The 19,061-nt window shown below is 40.5% G+C and overlaps 1 protein-coding gene across 5 annotated transcripts in view; it reads left to right on the top strand.

Annotated features, from left to right (window-relative positions):
- Sec24b (SEC24 homolog B, COPII coat complex component) overlaps positions 1 to 19,061 on the top strand; it is a 62,054-nt gene that overhangs the window by 26,950 nt on the left and 16,043 nt on the right. For 3 of the 5 annotated variants that reach the window (XM_023710035.1, XM_023710032.1, XM_023710037.1), the window contains 7 exons: positions 3,763 to 3,843; positions 6,234 to 6,445; positions 12,963 to 13,147; positions 14,868 to 14,970; positions 16,353 to 16,479; positions 16,987 to 17,096; positions 18,206 to 18,318. In XM_023710035.1, the coding sequence (XP_023565803.1) occupies positions 3,763 to 3,843; positions 6,234 to 6,445; positions 12,963 to 13,147; positions 14,868 to 14,970; positions 16,353 to 16,479; positions 16,987 to 17,096; positions 18,206 to 18,318 (931 nt within the window). The remainder of the gene's footprint in view (positions 1 to 3,762; positions 3,844 to 6,233; positions 6,446 to 12,962; positions 13,148 to 14,867; positions 14,971 to 16,352; positions 16,480 to 16,986; positions 17,097 to 18,205; positions 18,319 to 19,061) is intronic. The other 2 variants (XM_023710036.1, XM_023710033.1) reach the window with 1 other exon arrangement.

Here is a 19,061-nt window from a genome sequence, read left to right as displayed (position 1 = left end):
AAGCTTTTGAGACACTGCCATTGTTTTCCAGAGTGGCCTCAGCAGTCCATATATCCATGAGAACTCCAGTTTCTTCACCTCTTTCCCAGAACTTGCCATTCCCCATCTCTTTAATTGCAACTGCTCTGTGCTGTGGGATGTGAAGTGGTAGCGTGTTACTGTTGCATTTTCATTGCCCTAGTGGCTAGTTCTTTGGAGACTCTTTTCATTGGTTCTTTGTCCTTTATTTACCTTCTATTTTGGGTTTTGTTTTGAAGCAGTCATACCTAGGCTGCACTTAAATCCTCCTGCCTCAACCTCCCAGTGTGCAAGCCTGTACCACCAGACCCTTGTTTAACTTCTTTGAAGGAATATCTTTGCCCATTTTAATTTTTTTGATCTATTACATAGTTCAATCATTCTTTATATATTGTGGATACTACACCCTTATTAGATACATGATTTATAAATGTTTCTTTCCATTTTTGATTTGTTATCTCTGTGCGTTTTTTTCTGTTTGTTTGTTTGTTGTTGTTGTTTGCAGAACCAGGGATTGAACTCAGGCCCTTACGCTTGCCAGGGAAGTGCTTATTCCACTGAGCCATCTCCCCAGCCCCTATCTCTGTGTTTTAGTGAATAAATACATTTAACTTTTGTAGCCATTTGTACCTATTTTTCTCTTACTGCTTTGTTCTTTGATGCCATATTTAAGCACTTCATTGCCTATCCAAGTCCATGATGGTTTCTGTGCTCTAAGACTTATAGTTCTGGCACTTAGGTTTACATCTGTGCTTTATTTCAGTTAATTCTAGAGTAAAAAACAGGTCCAGCTTCCCCTCTGCACATGGACATATCTAGTTGTTCTGGTTCCAGTTGTTGAAAAGAAAGTTCTTCCCCACTGAGATGACTTGTTAATGTGCTTGGCTTTGTTGAGTAAAAGTTCTTGTACTGCAGATGAACTATTTGGAAGCACACTGTTTGATGGCAGTTTGTGCACACAGTGTTGTGCAGCCACTGTTTCCTCTCTTATGACTTTGTGAATTTTCTTTTTTTTTTTTCTTCCCATAATTTTATTGAGAAGCAAATAGCAATGAGACAGTTTCAAACCAAATTGGTAGGACAGTTTCAATAATTAACACATTGCATACATTCTTCCTAGTGGTTAATTGCTGTACAAGATGCAGACATGATATCCTATTTACAAACACCATTAGAACAAATCCCTCTATTCATTAAGAGAATGTAACTATATATCTATCCTAACCATTTTGAATACACAGATACAAAATGGTCATTCATCTGTATCCCCTTTTTTTTGTTAAGTTCCGTTATTTGAATATTATAGGTGTGTAAACTCAGCAAAATATTCTGAAAGAGTCCAGTAGTCCATAATACTATTGGGTCTTCCACTTCACTGGCAATGTCAGAAATTGTTGACCTGAGTCCCCTATAGCTCAACATAACAGCATGGCTTTACTTGTTATATTTCGTTTTTATACTCTTCTGCTGGATGGTTAAGACCAAGGTAAAGCAGGACCTATGCAACAAGACTTGTAGCTTTTGGGTCTGAGAAGGTCAATGAAATCCCCTTAGGATTTATCCTGAGATCCTGTACCTCAGATTGTAGAACCTGTCATTGTCAGCCATGTGGATGAGTTACAGCCATTGCTTGGCCAATGTGCTCTCTATGAAAGCCTGAGAGAATGTTTTCTCTCCATGTGACTCTGATGTAGGTTTCAACTAAGTAGACACAACTGAATGTTCTCATCACCTCCCAGGAGATAGTCATTCCCTCTGTGGTGCAGCCAGTAGGCCACTGCTGCGTCCTCCCCTGTCCATCCGCCCTTGGGGTTGGTGTGGGAGCTGTGAGTGTGTCTTTCCCTTGTGCCCTCCCAGCCCTTTGGCATACTCCATGCCTCACCACCAGGCAGCTGGTGACTTCATTCTTCCATGGCAGCTCTTGGCGCTTGTGCACTGCTTTCTAGTCTCTTGTGGCTGGACTTCTCTGACCATACACTTAGCATGCTACTGTACTTACAGACTCAAAGACACAGGGAAGAAAAGGAAATGCCCTTCCCTCCTGAACTCTGTTAGGAAGGTCAGCATAAATGCGGTGTATTATAAAAAGGCACTTAGTAAGGATTAGTGTCTTCTGCCTATTACTTTTATAGCCATCCTCCTGTATAAGTGCTGTCATATCCACTGTCTAACAGAAGCTCCAGGAGATCATTAAAAAGAAGACAGTGGACATTTTACAACTCAACCTTGTTTTGCAGAAAGCAGTATTGATGATTGGAACTTCCCCAAAGTTACACAGCAAGGGACTGGTAGAATCTGGTGGACCTTTTGCCTTCGAATTGTGTTATCTGTTGAGAAGAAAATGTTGATTAACTTCAGCTCTTGTGCTCTTAGTACACTCATCATACTCATCCATAGTTACTCAGTGAATGAGGACTATGCCAATCTTTTTATACCAGAGCAGAATCAGCCTAGGATGTCATTTAAACTTCAGTTGTAATACTTAATACTGATGTTAGAATCCAGAGATTAACTATACCATAGGTTTTTAACACTGTAAGATTGTCTTTTCAGCCACAGTATTTCTAACGTAAAGGAGGAGCCATGTGTATTTTCTGCCTTATATGTCTCTGTATGCTCTAGCATGTCTACCTAGGACAACTGTAGATTCGAAAATAAGTATTTGTTGAGTGAATGAATGACACAAATACTTGTATGTTTTATCTTTGTGACCTATCACCTGATTTCATCACAAATCTAATTTGCTCCTAATCTTAATCGTTTTGAAAGAACACAAATAATAAAAAATTATATAGCTATTACAACATTTATTAGCATACCTTTCATTCATCTCACTGCATTAAACTTGGCAGGTATTACTTTGCTTTTTTTTTTTTTTGGCGGAACCAGGGATTGAACCCAGGCCCTTGCGCTTTCCAAGCAAGCACTTATTCTACTGAGCCATCTCCCTGGCTTGGCAGGTATTACTTATTATCCATTCTGTGGATGAATAAGCTGAGGCATAGAAGAACCTAGTTATATTCTAGAAAATAGCCCAAAGCATTGGTTCTTCTTTTATGGATATTTCAAAGAGCTATGGGGGCTGGGGAGATGGCTCAGTAGAATAAGTGCTTGCCTGGCAAGTACAAGGGCCTGAGCTCAGTCCCTGGTTCTTGAAAAAAAAAAAAAAAAAAAGGAAAAGAAAGAAAAAAAAAAAAAAAATCAAAGAACTATGATGTTTTTAAAAAACATTAAAATTTAATTATCTAAAATACTGTAACACTCTCGATTTGATTTGAAACTGTCTCATTGCTATATGTTTATCAATAAAACTTTGAAAAGAAAAAAAAAATACTGTAACACTAATGGCCTGGCACACAGCTGTAATCTCAAAACTCTGAAAGCCTGAGGCAGGAGGATTGCGATTCAGCCTAGCCAGTGTAACAGTTTAGTGAGATCCTGTACCGCTGTTGACCTAAAGTATGTATTTGTGAGCTTGATGCTATTATAGTTAATGTCTGTTCTCTTAAGTTTCATGTTGAACTGAACTTTATTCCAGTCATTAGCTTCATATTCTTCCAACTTTTTTTGTTTGTTCTTATTAACCTATGTGTTTTTTAAAATATTATTAAATATGTCACTTCACATTTTTGCTGGAGTCAGGAATTTTTCTAGTTCATCAAAAACATCTTTTTCAAAATTGCCAGTGGCTGCTCTGAGCCCCACTGTACTCTCTATTCACCTGGTGTTGTGGTTTCCTTTCAGGTGTGGACAGCTCCTCTACTACGAGCAGTGCCTCCCCAGTGCCCAACAGCTATGATGCCCTGGAGGGGGGCAGCTACGCAGGTGATTATTGCCTTGTGCCTGTTGTTCATTTGAAGTTATTGACTGTTAGTTTCAAACGTAGACCTGTTCCACATATCAGCGGACTGTCTCTAGTTGACGTTTCCTGGCATTTCTTGGCCTTAATTTAATAGTGTTAATTGTCAGCCATAAATATTGGTTCTGGGACCTCTAAGGAAATTTATTACTTTTGTTGTTCTTTAGCTTTTTCATGTTTCTAAAAGTTTTATTAGTGAATAATTTTCTTAATGCCTTACATAAATTTCGTAGTGTGATCTTGTGCTTTGGTCCTTGAACTCCAAATTCTTTACAACCAGCCCCAGAGTGTGAACAGTGTGGCTCTTTACAACCCCGTGGTTCCTGTCTACTTTTGCCAGTGATTCTCTTGTCTCACATTACTGCTATGATAGTCACCTAACAGCCCCTTCCACCTCCTTCTCTAATGAGCTTAGCCTTCAGGACCAGCAGAGCTGTTGCGGCCTGCATGCACTTTGATAATAACGATCCATTGGGAAGGTGCAGCGGAGCAGTGTGTGTTTTTAAAGACAGGAGATCTGGACTCTATACAGCTCCAGCTTTCATATTTCTTACACTGATGGCTGTGGTGCTGTTTAGCAATCGTGTACCTAAGTTGCCTCACCATGGAGAGGCACAAGCAGGAGATCTATGTAGTGTGCACTTTTTTGAAGCACTTACCCTTCTAAGAGGGCGTAGGTTTCAGAAAACCTGAGTGCACCCTGTATAATCAGCACACAATGATGGCACAAGTCTAGGATGCAGCTTCCAATAGAACAATGTTTCTAGGGAGATAGCTCGGTGGTCTAAGCATCTGCCTGGCAAGTGCAAGGACCCAGGTTTTAATCCCTGGTACCATGTGCTATGCCGGCCCCCAATCTCAGTGCTGGGGAAGCTGAGACAGGAAGATCACTACAAGTCTGAGCTGTGTAAGGAGACCCTGTACCAAAAACATAAATAAAAGATTTTTTTTAAGTGATTTTTTTTTTAAAGAAACTCTTGAAAATACTTTTTATTAAATCACAGGCTTCTAGAACATTTATTTTTGTACTCTGTTAACAAAAAATACCATTTTATAAAATGATAGATAGATAGATGGATAATAGATAACAAAAAGGAAATGATTATTCATTGTTGACTTGCCTTTAAAAATAATATTAATAGCTGAGTGTGGTGGCACATAGCTATGATCCTAGCACTCAGGAGGCCGAGCAAAAGGATCTGTGTGAGTTCACGGCCAGCCTGGATCACATAGTAAGACCCTGTCTAAAAAAAGCCAAAATAAAAATAATGACAGTAATAATAGCCAGTATACCTGAATGTACATAAATTTTTAGTTTGTTTGGGTTTCAGTTTTGTTAGCTTTGTTTGAGACAGTCTCCTTATAATTCAGACTGGCCTTAAATTTATTGTGTAGACCAGGGTAACCTCATCTTCGAACAGTCCTCTTGCCTCAGCCTCCCAAATGTATGCTTTGATAACAGGTATGCACCATCATGCCTACCTTAGAGTTTCTTTTAGTTGATTTTGCATGTTTTTTCAATTTTTTAGTGTTTTTCTTTTCCAGTTTTAATAAAATATTTGCTGTAATCCCAACAGTCTGGGAAGCTGATGCAGAAATATTCATAGTTTAAGCCCAGCATGGAAAGCTGAGCAACCTAGCAAGACCCTGTTTCCTAATTAAAAAAAAAAAAAAAATAAGGGTTGAAGGGCATAGCTTAGTTGCAAAATCTTGGGTTCAATACTTAATACCATAAATTAGATAGTTAGTTAGTTAGTTAGTTAGTTAGATAGATAGATAGATAAGGCAGTTTAGTTTTTTAAAGAATTGCAATAATTACAGTTTATATTAATTAAGTAAACTTGCCTGGAGTCACTTCCCACCTTACTCTGGGAGCTGGACACACTCAGGACCTTGCAGACGTGTGACTCTAGGGGGCTGCGAAAGGCATGGTTCCTTCCACGGACCATGGACATAGGTGGCAGGGTTAAATGAAGGGCAAGTTAGAGAAGAGTTGATGACATTTTCTTAACTGTGTTGTTCTGTTTTGTTTCTTAGCTCCAGGCCTGCTGAGAGATTTTGGGGGGAAAAAAAAAAAAAAAACCTCCACTAGCTGCATGTGTATGTCTGCCTGTGTGTGTTATGTTAGGAGTACCAGCTAAAGAGTTGTTGATAAGTAATATACAAAATGTAGGACAGGCCAGTATGTAAAGTGAGATTAGCAAAGTGGGGTGACAGGTACCCAGAGCCCATGATCCTGGTGCCCACTGTGTTCAGACTTTGTCCTGAGAAGGAGAAAGGCAGAAGGCCTGGCTCAACTGAATGCAGTCTGCAGAGCCCACTTCAGTGGCTAATGCCCTGGTTTCCCACATACTAGACATGCACTCTTCATCGGCCAGCAGCCCTGCTCCAGACCCTGCGCCTGACCCGGACCCTGTGCCAGCACCCACCGCTCCTCAGTCCGTGAGGATGGCTAAACCTTTTGGCCATGGATACCCAACGCTTCAGCCCGGCTATCAGAATGCTGCCGCACCACTCACCTCAGGAGTGCAGCCCAGTGGCCCGGTGGCCTTCCAACAGTACCCACAGGTACGTCTGTACTTAGCCGTACTGAGATGCCACCCTTCCAAACGTTGCAGAGCTTTGCACTTCTAACAGATCTCTGGTAACATTTTTAAGAGTAATTACATCTAGGTGAGGATATTAGCTGTGGTTTTCTTCATTATATGTTTAGTTTTTAGTCTACAAGCCAAAATATGAAAAATTTTAAAAATCCTGTATTACTAACCTGGCATTTTCCACAGCAAAAGCCATGTCAGTGGCTCAAGCTTTGGGTCAGTCCCTCTGTTTCTCTTGAAGAATGCTATGAGGCCTAGGTAGTGCTCACCGAAGTCTCCATACATGCAGGTTGCTTTGTTTGGAGCTATCTCTTCAACCTCAGGCCAGTTTACTCGCATCCAGAGCACTGACACATCATACTTTTACATTTAGTGGCAGGAATTAGGGACATAATGGAAATGGCAATTTCTCTAATAAACTGTTCTTATAGTGACCTAATAAAAATTTCATCTAAGGTGAACTAAGAATAAAAGTTAGAGAAATAGAAAAATTATTGTTTCTGGAATTTAATCTTAGAACTAAGGTGCAAAAGGGAAGAGTAAAAAGAAAACTTACAAAGATATTGGAGAAATATGGTCGATCTGGTGTAGGCTTCCCTACCTCTTGATTTGTTAAATTTTCCTTGTGGCTCTACGGATCCATATGAAGCACTGTTCATTGTTGTATATTTGTGCTTTAGGCAAATTGCCCTTTTGGGACCATATTACAGAATTTCTACATCTTAATGTCAAGAAAACTAAATGTTAAGGAAAGGACTGTTAGAAGTGTTGTGCTAGGAGATAAAAGTTTGAAATAGTAAGTGGTGGTCCTTAATGATGCAGGCCAAGAGTCAGCAAACTGGCTTCTTAGGCAACTCAGACACATCCCTTGTTCAGCTGGGCTCATTCTTGTAGTACTGTCTATATCTGCTTTTGTGCTGTGGTGGTAGAGTTGTGCTTGAAGAGATCCTGTGCATTGTATTGTCTGAAACTCCTATGTACAGAAAGTTTGCTGGCTCCTGAAATAGGTGAATGGGAAGTATTTACCTGTTCACATTTTGTTTGGGAGGTTATTTATAAGTTAAGAGATTGTGTTTGGAATAATAAGTAAAATAAATACATGACAATTTTAAACTATAGGTTCATTCTGTTTTGTATCAGTCTTTCCTGTACTATAAATAGTATATTTATATACTATTAAGTATACAAAGATATTTGTACAAGGATCAGAAGAGTTTGGATACAGGAGACAATTTTTATAGTTAGGTTATTATACTCTCAGAGTATAGGTTGTTGGGGGGGGGGTAGCAGTGCTAGAGTACTTGCCTAGCATACACAAGGCCCTGAGTTCCGTCCCCAGTACTGCAAAAATAAATCAAAAATAGTTTATCTTTAAACATCATTATATAAGGCCCTCAAGATAGTTCAGTGGACTAAGTGCCTGCTTAGGGAAGCACAGGGACCTGGTTCAATGCGCGCCAGTCCCACCCCTCAGCGCGCTGAGCTGGCCAGAGACCAGGTGTGGTAGTGCATGCCTGTAATCCTGGCACTGGGAAGGCAGAAAACAGGAGGATCACTGCAAGTCCAAGCTGCATAGTGAGACCGTGTACCAAATACATTAAAATCGTTATATAATAAAATTGAAATGCCTTTAGGTATTGTACTTTGTGTACCATCTGGGAGGACTCTGCAATGTAAGGACTTTTTTTTTTTCATAAATAGTGGGAAATCCCAACAATTGACATTTGGAAAATGGAAAAGAAAAAAAACTTTTTAAGGGTTGAAAAGTATTCAAAAAGTTGATGCTTAAGAACAAGACTTAGGGGCTGGCAAGATGGCTCAGTGGTCTAAAGCACCTACTTGGAACAAGCTTAGCAAAGCACAGGGACCACGGTTCGATCCCCCAGCACCACATGCCAGCCAGCCCCGCCCCCTGGTGGGCTGAGCTGGCCACACACACACACACAATAAATAAATAAATGTTTAAAATTTAAAAAAAAAAAGAACAAGACTTAGAAAAATGTTTTCATTACATATAACAAAAAACCTGATAATACTATGTAGCTTTTTTTTTTTTTTTTTTTTTTTTTTTTTTTTTAGAAAAACGTAATGCATGATGTTACAGAAAATTCTGGGCCCGGGAAGATGGCTCAGTAGAATAAACGCTTCCCTGGCAAATGCAAGGGCCTGAGTTCAATCCCCAGTTCCACCAAGAAAAAAGAAAATGCAAGTAAGCAAAAGAAAATTAATATCAACCAGTATTCTTACCATCAAGATACAAAGAATAATATTTGAGGTTTTTCCTTCAAGATTCTTGCTATGCACTATTGGGGAAAAGCTAGTAAAGAAGCTGGTCATCTAAACAACTTGTTTAAACAAAAGAAATTGATTAATGGGGTGTTGTCCTGGTAATTTTTGATTAACAGTATAAGGTGAAATCTTTTTCTGTAATTGTGTCCTTTATCATTTTAGAAGCTGTTTGTCCTGTTATCAACCAATTTACCATTTGTTGGTTGTAACTGAAGGTGGAAATCAGCTTCCTTTCATGTACAGACACACACACAGACCTTTGCTCATTTACCTCATGTCCTTAGAGGAAATTTTTGTAAGCACGTTACTGAATCAGAGCATCCATGCTGATAGGACTAGAATTTGTGCCTGCTTCTTCAGTGGCCATCCATTGAGTTTCTACTACGTGTCCTCACAGGTCTAGGCACTGAGGGTAAATAAAGGAGGCTAAGTTTACATTTTACACTTATAACTTATTCTGTTTTTATGTACCTTTATTGTTATTTACAACTTTTAAAGATCTTGTCAACTTTAAGGGTAGAAAAATATTCCATTAATGGGATATGTGCTTCAGTGATGTCACTTTTTCATTTTTCATCCATCTAAAAATTTATTTTATTCATAATATAAATGAGAGGCTGCTTCAACAAAGCAGTCAGCCTCAGGTTGCTGTGGTTCGATCCCCACAACTCAAGCCAGCCAAACCTGCCCTGAAGGCATTCGGAGAAAAAAAAAAAAAAAATCCATGATATAAATGAGAAATCTTGTTCCCAGTCAAAAGAATTCTTAGCCTTTATTACATAATCTATCTTCTCTTCTTGATTGAACATCCCAGCTGTTTTATATCCCTTCTTACAAACTTGAGTCTCTGAGAATTATTATCCAGTTCATTCCTCAACTTCACTAGCTTCAATCACTGTTAACATTTTGCTCTATTTATTTCATCTCTTTTCCAACTTCATTTAGTTTTTTTGTTTTTTTTTTTTTTAAAGTGGGATAAAGAGCTTTATTAGGCAAAAATGTTAAAAGTACACACTCACAAAAAGAATGTGGGCCCTCAAGAAGAGGCAGCCTCAGTTTGGAGCGCGGACTGTTTGCGTATTTGACCAACACAAATCTGGAACTTGTGAATCTATATGAAATGCCAGCTGCTTCAACTTGAGGTGGGAACACAAAAAGAAATGGTTTACTTCACAAGTGCAAGGAATGAACCCCACCATGATCTAAGATGTTTCAGAAAACTTTCTTTGAACTGAACCTGTCCCTACGTTCCTTTTCTTGATCCACATTTTGAAGCTAATCAGGTTGAAGGAGCATTTCTTTCCTAACAGTACCACTGTCATAGCCAGTAAAATTAATAATTGCTCAGTAGCATTTGAAATTTGATTCCTGTTCACATTTTCCTATTTTATTTTTTTAAGAGTATTTATTTATTTAGTGGCCAGCTCTGCCTGCTGTGGAGGCAGGACTAGCAGGGTGTGTGGTACCAGGGATTAGATTGGTCCCTGCCACTTGCCTAAGCTTACCTAAGCAGGCGCTTTAGACCACTGAGCTATCTCACAGACCCCACATCTCCCTATTTTAGAAATGCCTTATACATGGTCTCTACAAATCAGGATTCAAATAATATCTTACTAATCACTGTATATTTGCTTATATGTTGTTGTTCTTGTTTTAAGTTAAAATGAACCCTCACCTTTTCTTTTCATATCTTTGATCTGGTAGAAGTGTGTAGCTTGTGCCATGTTTTGAACCTGCCTCGTTGATCACCTGTGGTGCCATTTAACTTTTTCCTTTTTTCTACTTTCTATTGGGTAGAAATGAAGTCTTATTGGCTTGATTATATTTGAGTTTATGACTGATACATTAATATTATAAAAATTCGAACTTGTCCTCAAAAATCAAAGAATGAAAATCAAAGAATGCAACAGGAGCAAGTTAGTAGAGTGTTTATTGAAAAATACATGATGGTGGATTACCACCCTCATGAAGGGATTCCACAAGTGGAAATGCTCATTTTAGTCCCTTTTTTTTTTTTTTTTTTTTTTGAGATGGGTTTTGCTGTGCAGTTCAGGCTGCTCTTGAACTCACTTTGTAGCCCAGGTTTACCTCAAACTCACAGTGATCCTCCTGCCTCAGCCTCCTGAGTGCTGGGATTATAGACTATATTGATCTTGTATACATAAACAGAGGGCAGTGAAAAGGGCATCTTTCAAAAGAAGAGTGAGGGAAACCAGTTATTTTGCATTTCTCATGTTTCTGGAAGTCTAATCCAGAGGTGAGGAAGAACTGTCAAATTTAGTATACTCTGCATACGAATCTTCTTCTGGAAAAATGTGGAAGGGTCTTGATCTATACATATATATTCCTGTGATGACTACCCACATATAAGCTAATGAACATGTCTATTGAACTGTTACATCTTCATTTCCTTAGGTCAGAATAAGGCATATTCTAGTGATGCATACCTCTTGATCATTCTTACTTGCAGTAGTGCTAGGATTAGCTGATCATAAAGCTCAGTGTTTTGTACTTCATGATGGCATATGTATACAAACACAAGGAATATTACAAAAAATATTAACATTTAAGTTAATAATCTTACATTTGTATTAATAATGATGCTGTTGTTTTGAAAGTACTTAAGTATGTCATAGGATGAAGTAAGTGTGGCATAGCTGATGTCATCATCTGTAAGGTCTGAATCATGGATTCGAACCAAGTGGGGGGGCTGGGGAGATAGCTTGGGGGGGGGACAAGCCAACCAGGGACTAAAAATACGGCATCTGTACTGAATACCTACAGACATTTTTCATGCTATTATTTCCTGATAATGAAATAATATAATAACTACATGCATTTCCATTGTGTTATGTATTTGACATGATCTAGGGATGAATTAAAGTATCTGACAGGATGTGTGTAGATTATGTACAAATAATACATGTGGTATATAAGTGGTTTGAGCATCTGCAGTTTGATATCCTTGGGGCATCCGAATACTGATCCCTACTCCACTGCCATGGATGCCAGTCAAGGGACAACCAACATTGTTGGTTGGAATCAAGATTTTCAGCAAAAGGATAGAAATAACTGATATAAAAATTAGAGAACTTGGGGGCCTGCCCCTTAGCTCAGTTCTTTAGGTGGCTGCTTCAACCAAGCAGTCAGGCTCAGGTTGCTGTGGTTCGATCCCCACAACTCAAGCCAGCCAAACCTGCCCTGAAGGCATTCGGAGAAAAAAAAAAAGAGAACTTGATCAAAGTAAAAGCATTATCTTAAATTCGAACTTGAAGTATTGATATGAACTCACTTTTTCCTGCTATTTAAAAATGTGTGTTTTCCATCTCTATTGCAAAAGCCTGAAATAGTAACAGCACACAGGGATGCGAGCCAATCACTTAAGATTCTGATCCCAGAAGCAGTAAGGATCCCCTTGTGCACCAGTGAATGGCTCCTTCTCGGTGTGGGGAAGAAGAGTACAGTATGTTACACCAGAAGGCAAGGATCTCACAAAGGATAACAAAGTATAGTTCCTGCTAGCTCACTGCAGTGGAGCCTGTGGATGTAGCCACTGGTCAAGCCCTTACCCAGCGTGCACAAGGCCGTGCTTCAGTCCCCAGCACTGTAGGAGAAAGCAGCAATAGCAGTGAAAACAATAATAATAGGCAGTGGCACCAGATTGAAAGAATTTACACTGGCCAAGGGTTGAGTAATGTGGATGTCAAATGAACAGTGATAGCAATTAAATCAGCTTGAGTTAGCAAAAATCCATGAATTCATAGGCTACTAACAATACAGGGAGCAGAAAATACAGACAGAACAAAAACTCATTGAACATCATTGTGAATTTCTGCAGCATCAGCTTGTTAACTCTGAAAGTTGATGATTGATAAAACTTGAAAACAAGTACTCAGTGTCTTTTAGCATAAACTATTCAAGGAAACCACATTCCTGATATTGAACAGCATGGTTGCTGAAATTTTGTTGAGAAGTCTAAACTTGTTAATAAGATTTTAAGTTTCCTTAGTATTTGTGCTTTGAGTTTTTCATGTATGCTTTAAATCAATGGCACTATTAAATCATTGTACTATTGCTGAGATAGCTGTACATTTTATTACTTTCTTGCATGTTCCTGGTTGCAGTTCCCCATCTAGCATACACAGATTGATGCATGTTTGTCTTGTGCTGGTCTAACTTGCTTTGTTTTGTGCTCTTAGCAGTATCCTGGTGTGAACCAGCTGTCTTCCAGTCTGGGAGGATTGAGTCTTCAGAGCTCCCCACAACCAGAAAGCCTGAGGCCTGTGAACCTCACACAGGAGAAGGATGTTTTACCCACGACTCCTGTTTGGGCTCCTGTACCTAACTTGAACATGGACCTCAAAAAGTTAAACTGCAGCCCAGAGTAGGTATTTGTGTATTTCATAATCTTCCAAGTATTGTACTTTGGTGAAAGCACTATATACTGATGACTTTCAAAGATGGTAAAAGTAGTATGGTATCATTTCCTTGATGGGAAGTTTTGTTCATTGACTTCTACTTTGTGTAGAAGTCAATGGAAAATTCAGTTTCAGTTACCTGTTTCTCTTCCCACCCACCTTTGCCTCAGTCCTGTCCCATTCTCCTGTCACAGTGGTAATTAGGAGTCTTAAGTGTAAGAGTCTGAGAAATCTGACCCCCAAAAGCAGCTGTGAGACTCCCAGTAGCTCGCTCATCCGCAAAGTCTCAATACAGTGCTGTTAGCTCTAATACACAAATGCATTTGAGTGTCCTTTACTCCACAGGATGGGCACCTTCATTGTTTCCGACCTTCATATTTCTGGGTTTTGGAATATTTGCGTAGTCTTTTCTGGCTGGGCATTCCTAAACTGAAATGTTCCAAAATGTGGAACATTGTGTCTACCCAGAAAATTTTGGATTTTGGAGCATTTCAGATTTCATATTTTTGGATTAGGGGTTGCTTGAACCTATAATAGTAAGGCCTACATACAAGATAGTAAGGGAGGATACAGTGTGCCCCCAAACTAGTAAGCCTCTGATAGTGTCAGCATTACTATGAAGAGAAAGAAATCAGAGTAGTGAGTGTAGTTGGAGGGCGACTGCAGGGTGGAGGGTGGAGGGTGGCTGAAGGTCGATACAAGTTTCCCCGTAGTTGACATTTGCATGGACTGACTGGAATGAGGAGCACAGGGCTCTGGGCCCACCCCAGAGTGTCCCACAGGACCTGGCCAGGGGCCAGGCACAAAGCAGGACAGCACAGTCTGGAGGGCCGGAGGGTCCTACATAGCATCAGCCACTCTTGCACAGTGCCTCTCCTGTCCCAGGCTTCTGCTGTTGCTGCTTCCATGACTGCTGGCTCCATTATGGGTTGTTCTTACACAGCCTTCCTAAGATGAAAATGCTCATCAGGGGAAGAAACTGCTGGAGTGGCACAAGTGCTCTATCATCTCAAGGGGGGAGGCAGGCGAGGTACACAGCCCACTGGGAGAAGTCAGAAAAACTGAGAGGAAGGAGGCACCCTCTGGTGGTGGGAGAGGGGAGAAGGGCCCGGTGAAGCCATAGCTGAGGAGTCGGCAGGTAGACAGGGCAGGAAAGCAGAAAGACCCTTAAAGATGGAGAAGTCTGCCTTGGGTGGGGATGTAACCCAGTGGTGAGTGCTTTGGATCCCTGGACCATCAAAAACATGAGTGAGGGTGGGAGGGCAGTATGATCTGTGCTCATGTTTTGTCTTTATCCGATATGTCCTACAGGTGCTCTTAGTAGTCATTTTTTTCCCACATGTTGTCCTGTCCACCATGAAAAGTTTCATTCTTTAATTTAGGTCTTTAGATACATGCTACTTATGTTTGCTTAAAGTAACCAGGGCCTCCCTGCTCCTAGTTACAGCATGCCCAGATGACTCACATTACCCCATAAACACTGAACTGTCCTGTCTGCTGCAGTATGTTTTTTTGGTTTTTGTGTGTTTGTGTGTGTGTGTTCGGCTGGCTTAGCCTGCCATGGGGGCGGGGCTGGTGGTCCCTGTGCTTGCCTAAGCAGGTGCAGTTTAGACCACTGAGCTGTCTTGCCAGTCTCCTGCAGTTTTTCTGACAGCTAGCACACTCAGCATTGCTTGCTTCTTGCAGTTCCTTCCGGTGTACCCTGACAAATATCCCACAGACACAGGCGTTGCTGAATAAAGCCAAACTTCCTTTGGGACTGCTGTTACATCCCTTCAGAGACCTGACGGTAAGGTAGACATTTTAAAATACTGTGGGTGCTGAAGTGTGCTGGTGTTCAAAGATTGTAGATCTTACATTTTCTTAGAATTTTCATCTTTGATTTGGAGTAAAAAGTAATCATTTCTGACTCAGTGAATGGTTTCTGAGCAGCTGCTTTGTGGCAGTCTACACAGTAAGCACTGTTAGCGCAGAGGTAACTATGGAAATTTGGGAAAGTCTGAGTGCCATCAGGAAAGAAATTGGAGCCCGCATAGAAGATGGGTTAACTTTAACAGGAGACCTTCATGGAACAGTGCTGTCCCGCTGGGGAGGAGAGCTGTGAGGTGGTTCCCACTGAGCAGATGGCCTTACAGTGACCAGGAAAGGCTAGGCACTCCAGTCTGTTAAGTAAAACATTGTCAGTCTGCTTGGCTTGAGACCAATGGACTAGACTCTTATACCTCTTCTGGTGTCACTTGCAGATCTGCTATATTTACACTAATTTTAAAAAAAAAAGGGACTGGGGAGATGGCTCAGTGGAATAAGTGCTTCCCTGGCAAGCACAAGGGCCTGACTTCAATCCCCAGTTCTGCCAAAAGAAACCCAAAACAAACAAACAAAAAAAATATAAAAGTAAAAAATAACAAATTTTTAAAGCTAAGAAAAAAATTGAAGCTAGAAACAGTCTGTTGCCGTTTCTTAGGTCATATTTCTGCCTCACATTCACTCAGCCTTTTTTGTATTTTCTAAGTGGAATAGAATAGAATAGCCTTTCCCAGGGTGAGCTTGTTTAAGTCACACTGGGCTTGCTTCTGGCCTCAGCCCCCATGGGGACACTGTCACCACATACAACAGTCAGTAGAAGCAGAGGCAGTGGGTACCTGCCTTCCTGTGTGTGTGTCACTGTGATGGAATTCAGTGATCTCCACCACAGAGTTACATCCATATTCCTAGTCCTTAGTTATTGAGCCAGTCTTGCTAAATTGTCTGGCTGGAACTTGGGATCACCGTGCCTCAGCCTCCGTTGTTGCTGGGATTGCAGGCATGCTCCAACTCGCCTCACTGTACAGGTGTTCTTGCCCAGGCTATGCTTCTTTCTCGCTGTTACCTTCTGGAGTCTAGCTGATGAGCTCCTCCTTATACATGTGATTTTCTTGGCCAGCCAGGCTCCCCTGTCAGCTAAACTTTTGCTACATTTGGTATGACTTTGCTTTAGGATTAGCGTACAGTTTGTGACAAAAAAGTGAGAAAACTTGATAAGAGCCCCGTATATCACCAGATTTCATTACTGTGCTCTGTACAAATGCACATGACTCAGTGATGCTCTGTGTTCTTCTGTATGTGGAGCAGAGGACCATGAGTTCTGTTTTGCACATGGCACTGTAACAACATCTCTTTTATCCTTTGCAGCAGTTACCAGTGATAACGTCAAATACCATTGTGCGGTGCCGATCTTGTCGAACGTATATCAACCCTTTTGTGTCCTTCATTGATCAGCGTAGATGGAAGTGCAACCTGTGCTACAGAGTTAATGATGGTAATCTCCCAGTTCTTTTTTTTTTTTTCTGTACAGGGTCTACAGGGTCTCACTATATAGACTCATAGTGATTCTCCTGTTTTCATCCTCCCAAGTGCTGGGATTACAGGTGCATGCCACCATGCCCAGTCTCCATTGCCATCTCCGCGCCCCCCCCCCCCCAAGGGGGCCAGCACAGCAGGCCAGGAATTGAACCCCAGCTGCCGCGCACTGCCTAAGCAGGCGCTTTTGTCCACTGAGCCATCAGGCTGGCTCCATCTCCCAATTCTTAAAATCAGTGTTTGAATATACTTTTCAGCATTTTCTGACACTCTTACTGCTTTCCTCATTGCTGTAAGAATACTATAGGAACAGATCCTTTGGATCTGTTTTTTAAGAAATACCTGAAGGGTTTTATTTTTGTCATAAGGGTCCCCAGAGCTTATGCTGAACCCCGGGTCTTGATGATGAAGGCATTTAATTCTGGTCTTGTTACTACAGTTGCACTCAATTCCTCCTCTCTTCCAGTTCCTGAAGAGTTTATGTATAACCCCCTTACACGATCTTACGGAGAACCTCACAAACGACCCGAAGTGCAGAATTCAACTGTAGAGTTCATCGCATCCTCAGATTACATGGTAACAACTGATGTTCATCATTCCTGGGATACATTTGTGTGGGCCATTTTCAAGTTTCTTGTCCAAATTGGGAACTTCTCATAGTATTAATTTTTAAAATAAACTAATAGTGAAAGTTGGCACTTAACAAATATGGTAGTTGATCTAGAAAAATGTAGTATATCACTAAGAAGTGTTAGTACTGTAATGTTTTTGTGATGAGCATTGGCAACTAGTGTTTATTCCCACTTGGATTTGACTACCTGCCTAGAATGGAGAAACGCTCTTTTATCATTTAATATTAAAGGAACTTCAAACAGAAAAATGGATATTTTTGCCCCAAACTGTAGTTTTCAAGGTCTTAAAGGTATCAATTTTTCTGGTTCACCCAGTACAGACATAAGGATACATGGATGTTAACTAATCTTTCTCTTTCTGGCATTCATAAAATTCTGCCTGTTATTTAATTAAATGGGAATGTCAAACTTCCACTTACAAAAGTGTTTTTTTACCTAAGTCATGCTTGTTATCAGTCATATCTTCCCATTTTTAATGACTGCTTTTCTTCCATATCCTTATTTCTAATCTTCCTATCTGCAAATATTTAAATGGCTGCCAGTAAGTAGGGAGAACAGGAACAGCTAATGTATAGTGAATTTCTGGTGGTTGGTCCATTTTTATTTTTATTTCGATCTTTGTGTCTAATTTAGCTTTCTATAACCTATTTTCACAGTTTGTTCCCTGCTAATTATAGTAAACTTTCTCTTGATTACTCTTGCTCTCAGCTGATTTTTATAACTTATTTTGTTCTTATTTCTGCTTAAGATTCTTAATAAGCCTAATTCTTCTTTAGGAGATATCTTAGCCAACATTCCTTAACTAGCCTACTTAACCATTATAACTACCTTATCATACTTAATCCACAAGTTTAAGTGGATTAAGAACAAAGAACAATGTTTTGTTCAACATTATAAGAACAAAATTAAAGGTATGTCATTTTCGTTAGTAGATGAGGACTTACAGACAGTAGTTCTGTTTTATGTTCAATGTGGTATACTCTGCAGTGTTTTGTGGTAATGTGAAAGGAGCAACCTGTATCTGCTACTAAACATTACTTTTGCTCCTTTCAGCTCCGTCCTCCTCAGCCCGCAGTTTACCTGTTTGTTTTAGATGTGTCGCATAATGCTGTGGAAGCTGGATATTTGACGGTTTTGTGCCAGTCGCTGTTAGAAAACTTAGACAAGTAAGACTAGTTTTTACTGATTTTTATGTGTCTGTATATAAATATACACAGATCAGAAGTGTCAGTACTGGGCCAGGGAGATGACTTAGTGAAATAAACATTTCCCCGGCAAGCGCAAGGGCCTGAGTTCAATCCCTGGTTTCACCAAAAAAAAAAAAAGCAAATGTCAGCACTGTTCTGGGTTACCTTTTGTTAAGGTTAGGCGTGTTTATCTGTAAACTAGGAGAGTACTTCCTGACTACCCTAGAATAAGAATTCCCCACTTAGGATCTGAATCATAAATCACCCAAGAGTTAGTATTTCAAGAATCTGATCTTTCCTCCCTGCCCTGAATTTACCTGTGACCCATGGGCCTGAACACCTATGCCTGAGAGGCTCCCCTGTTGGGGGATCAGGAATCTGGGAGGCTGCAGACTGTGTTGAGTAGACAAGCCAGGCACTGACGGGGACATGCAGCGCCCCACACCCCTGTGGTGTTGTGCAGCGGAAAGCACAGCCATGGCAGGCAGACGGAGGGCTGGGAGGCGCTGCTCACTAGATGCAGCACTGAGCTCCAGCCAGTGCAGGGCACTGGCTGCCCACAGTGCAGGGCAACGGCTGTTAACCAGGGCTCATGGCCACACATGCGTGCCAGCTGAATTCAAGCTATTCTAATCACAAAAATGGTAACTTCTAATGGGATACGTAAGTTAATAGCTAGTTTTAGTCGTTCCACAATGGACATTTATTTCTAAACATCCTGT

This window comes from Octodon degus, unplaced genomic scaffold, assembly GCF_000260255.1.
Source record: "Octodon degus isolate 3935 unplaced genomic scaffold, OctDeg1.0 scaffold00016, whole genome shotgun sequence".
NCBI classification, from domain to species: domain Eukaryota; kingdom Metazoa; phylum Chordata; class Mammalia; order Rodentia; family Octodontidae; genus Octodon; species Octodon degus.
This window is presented reverse-complemented; position numbering and strand designations above follow the sequence as displayed.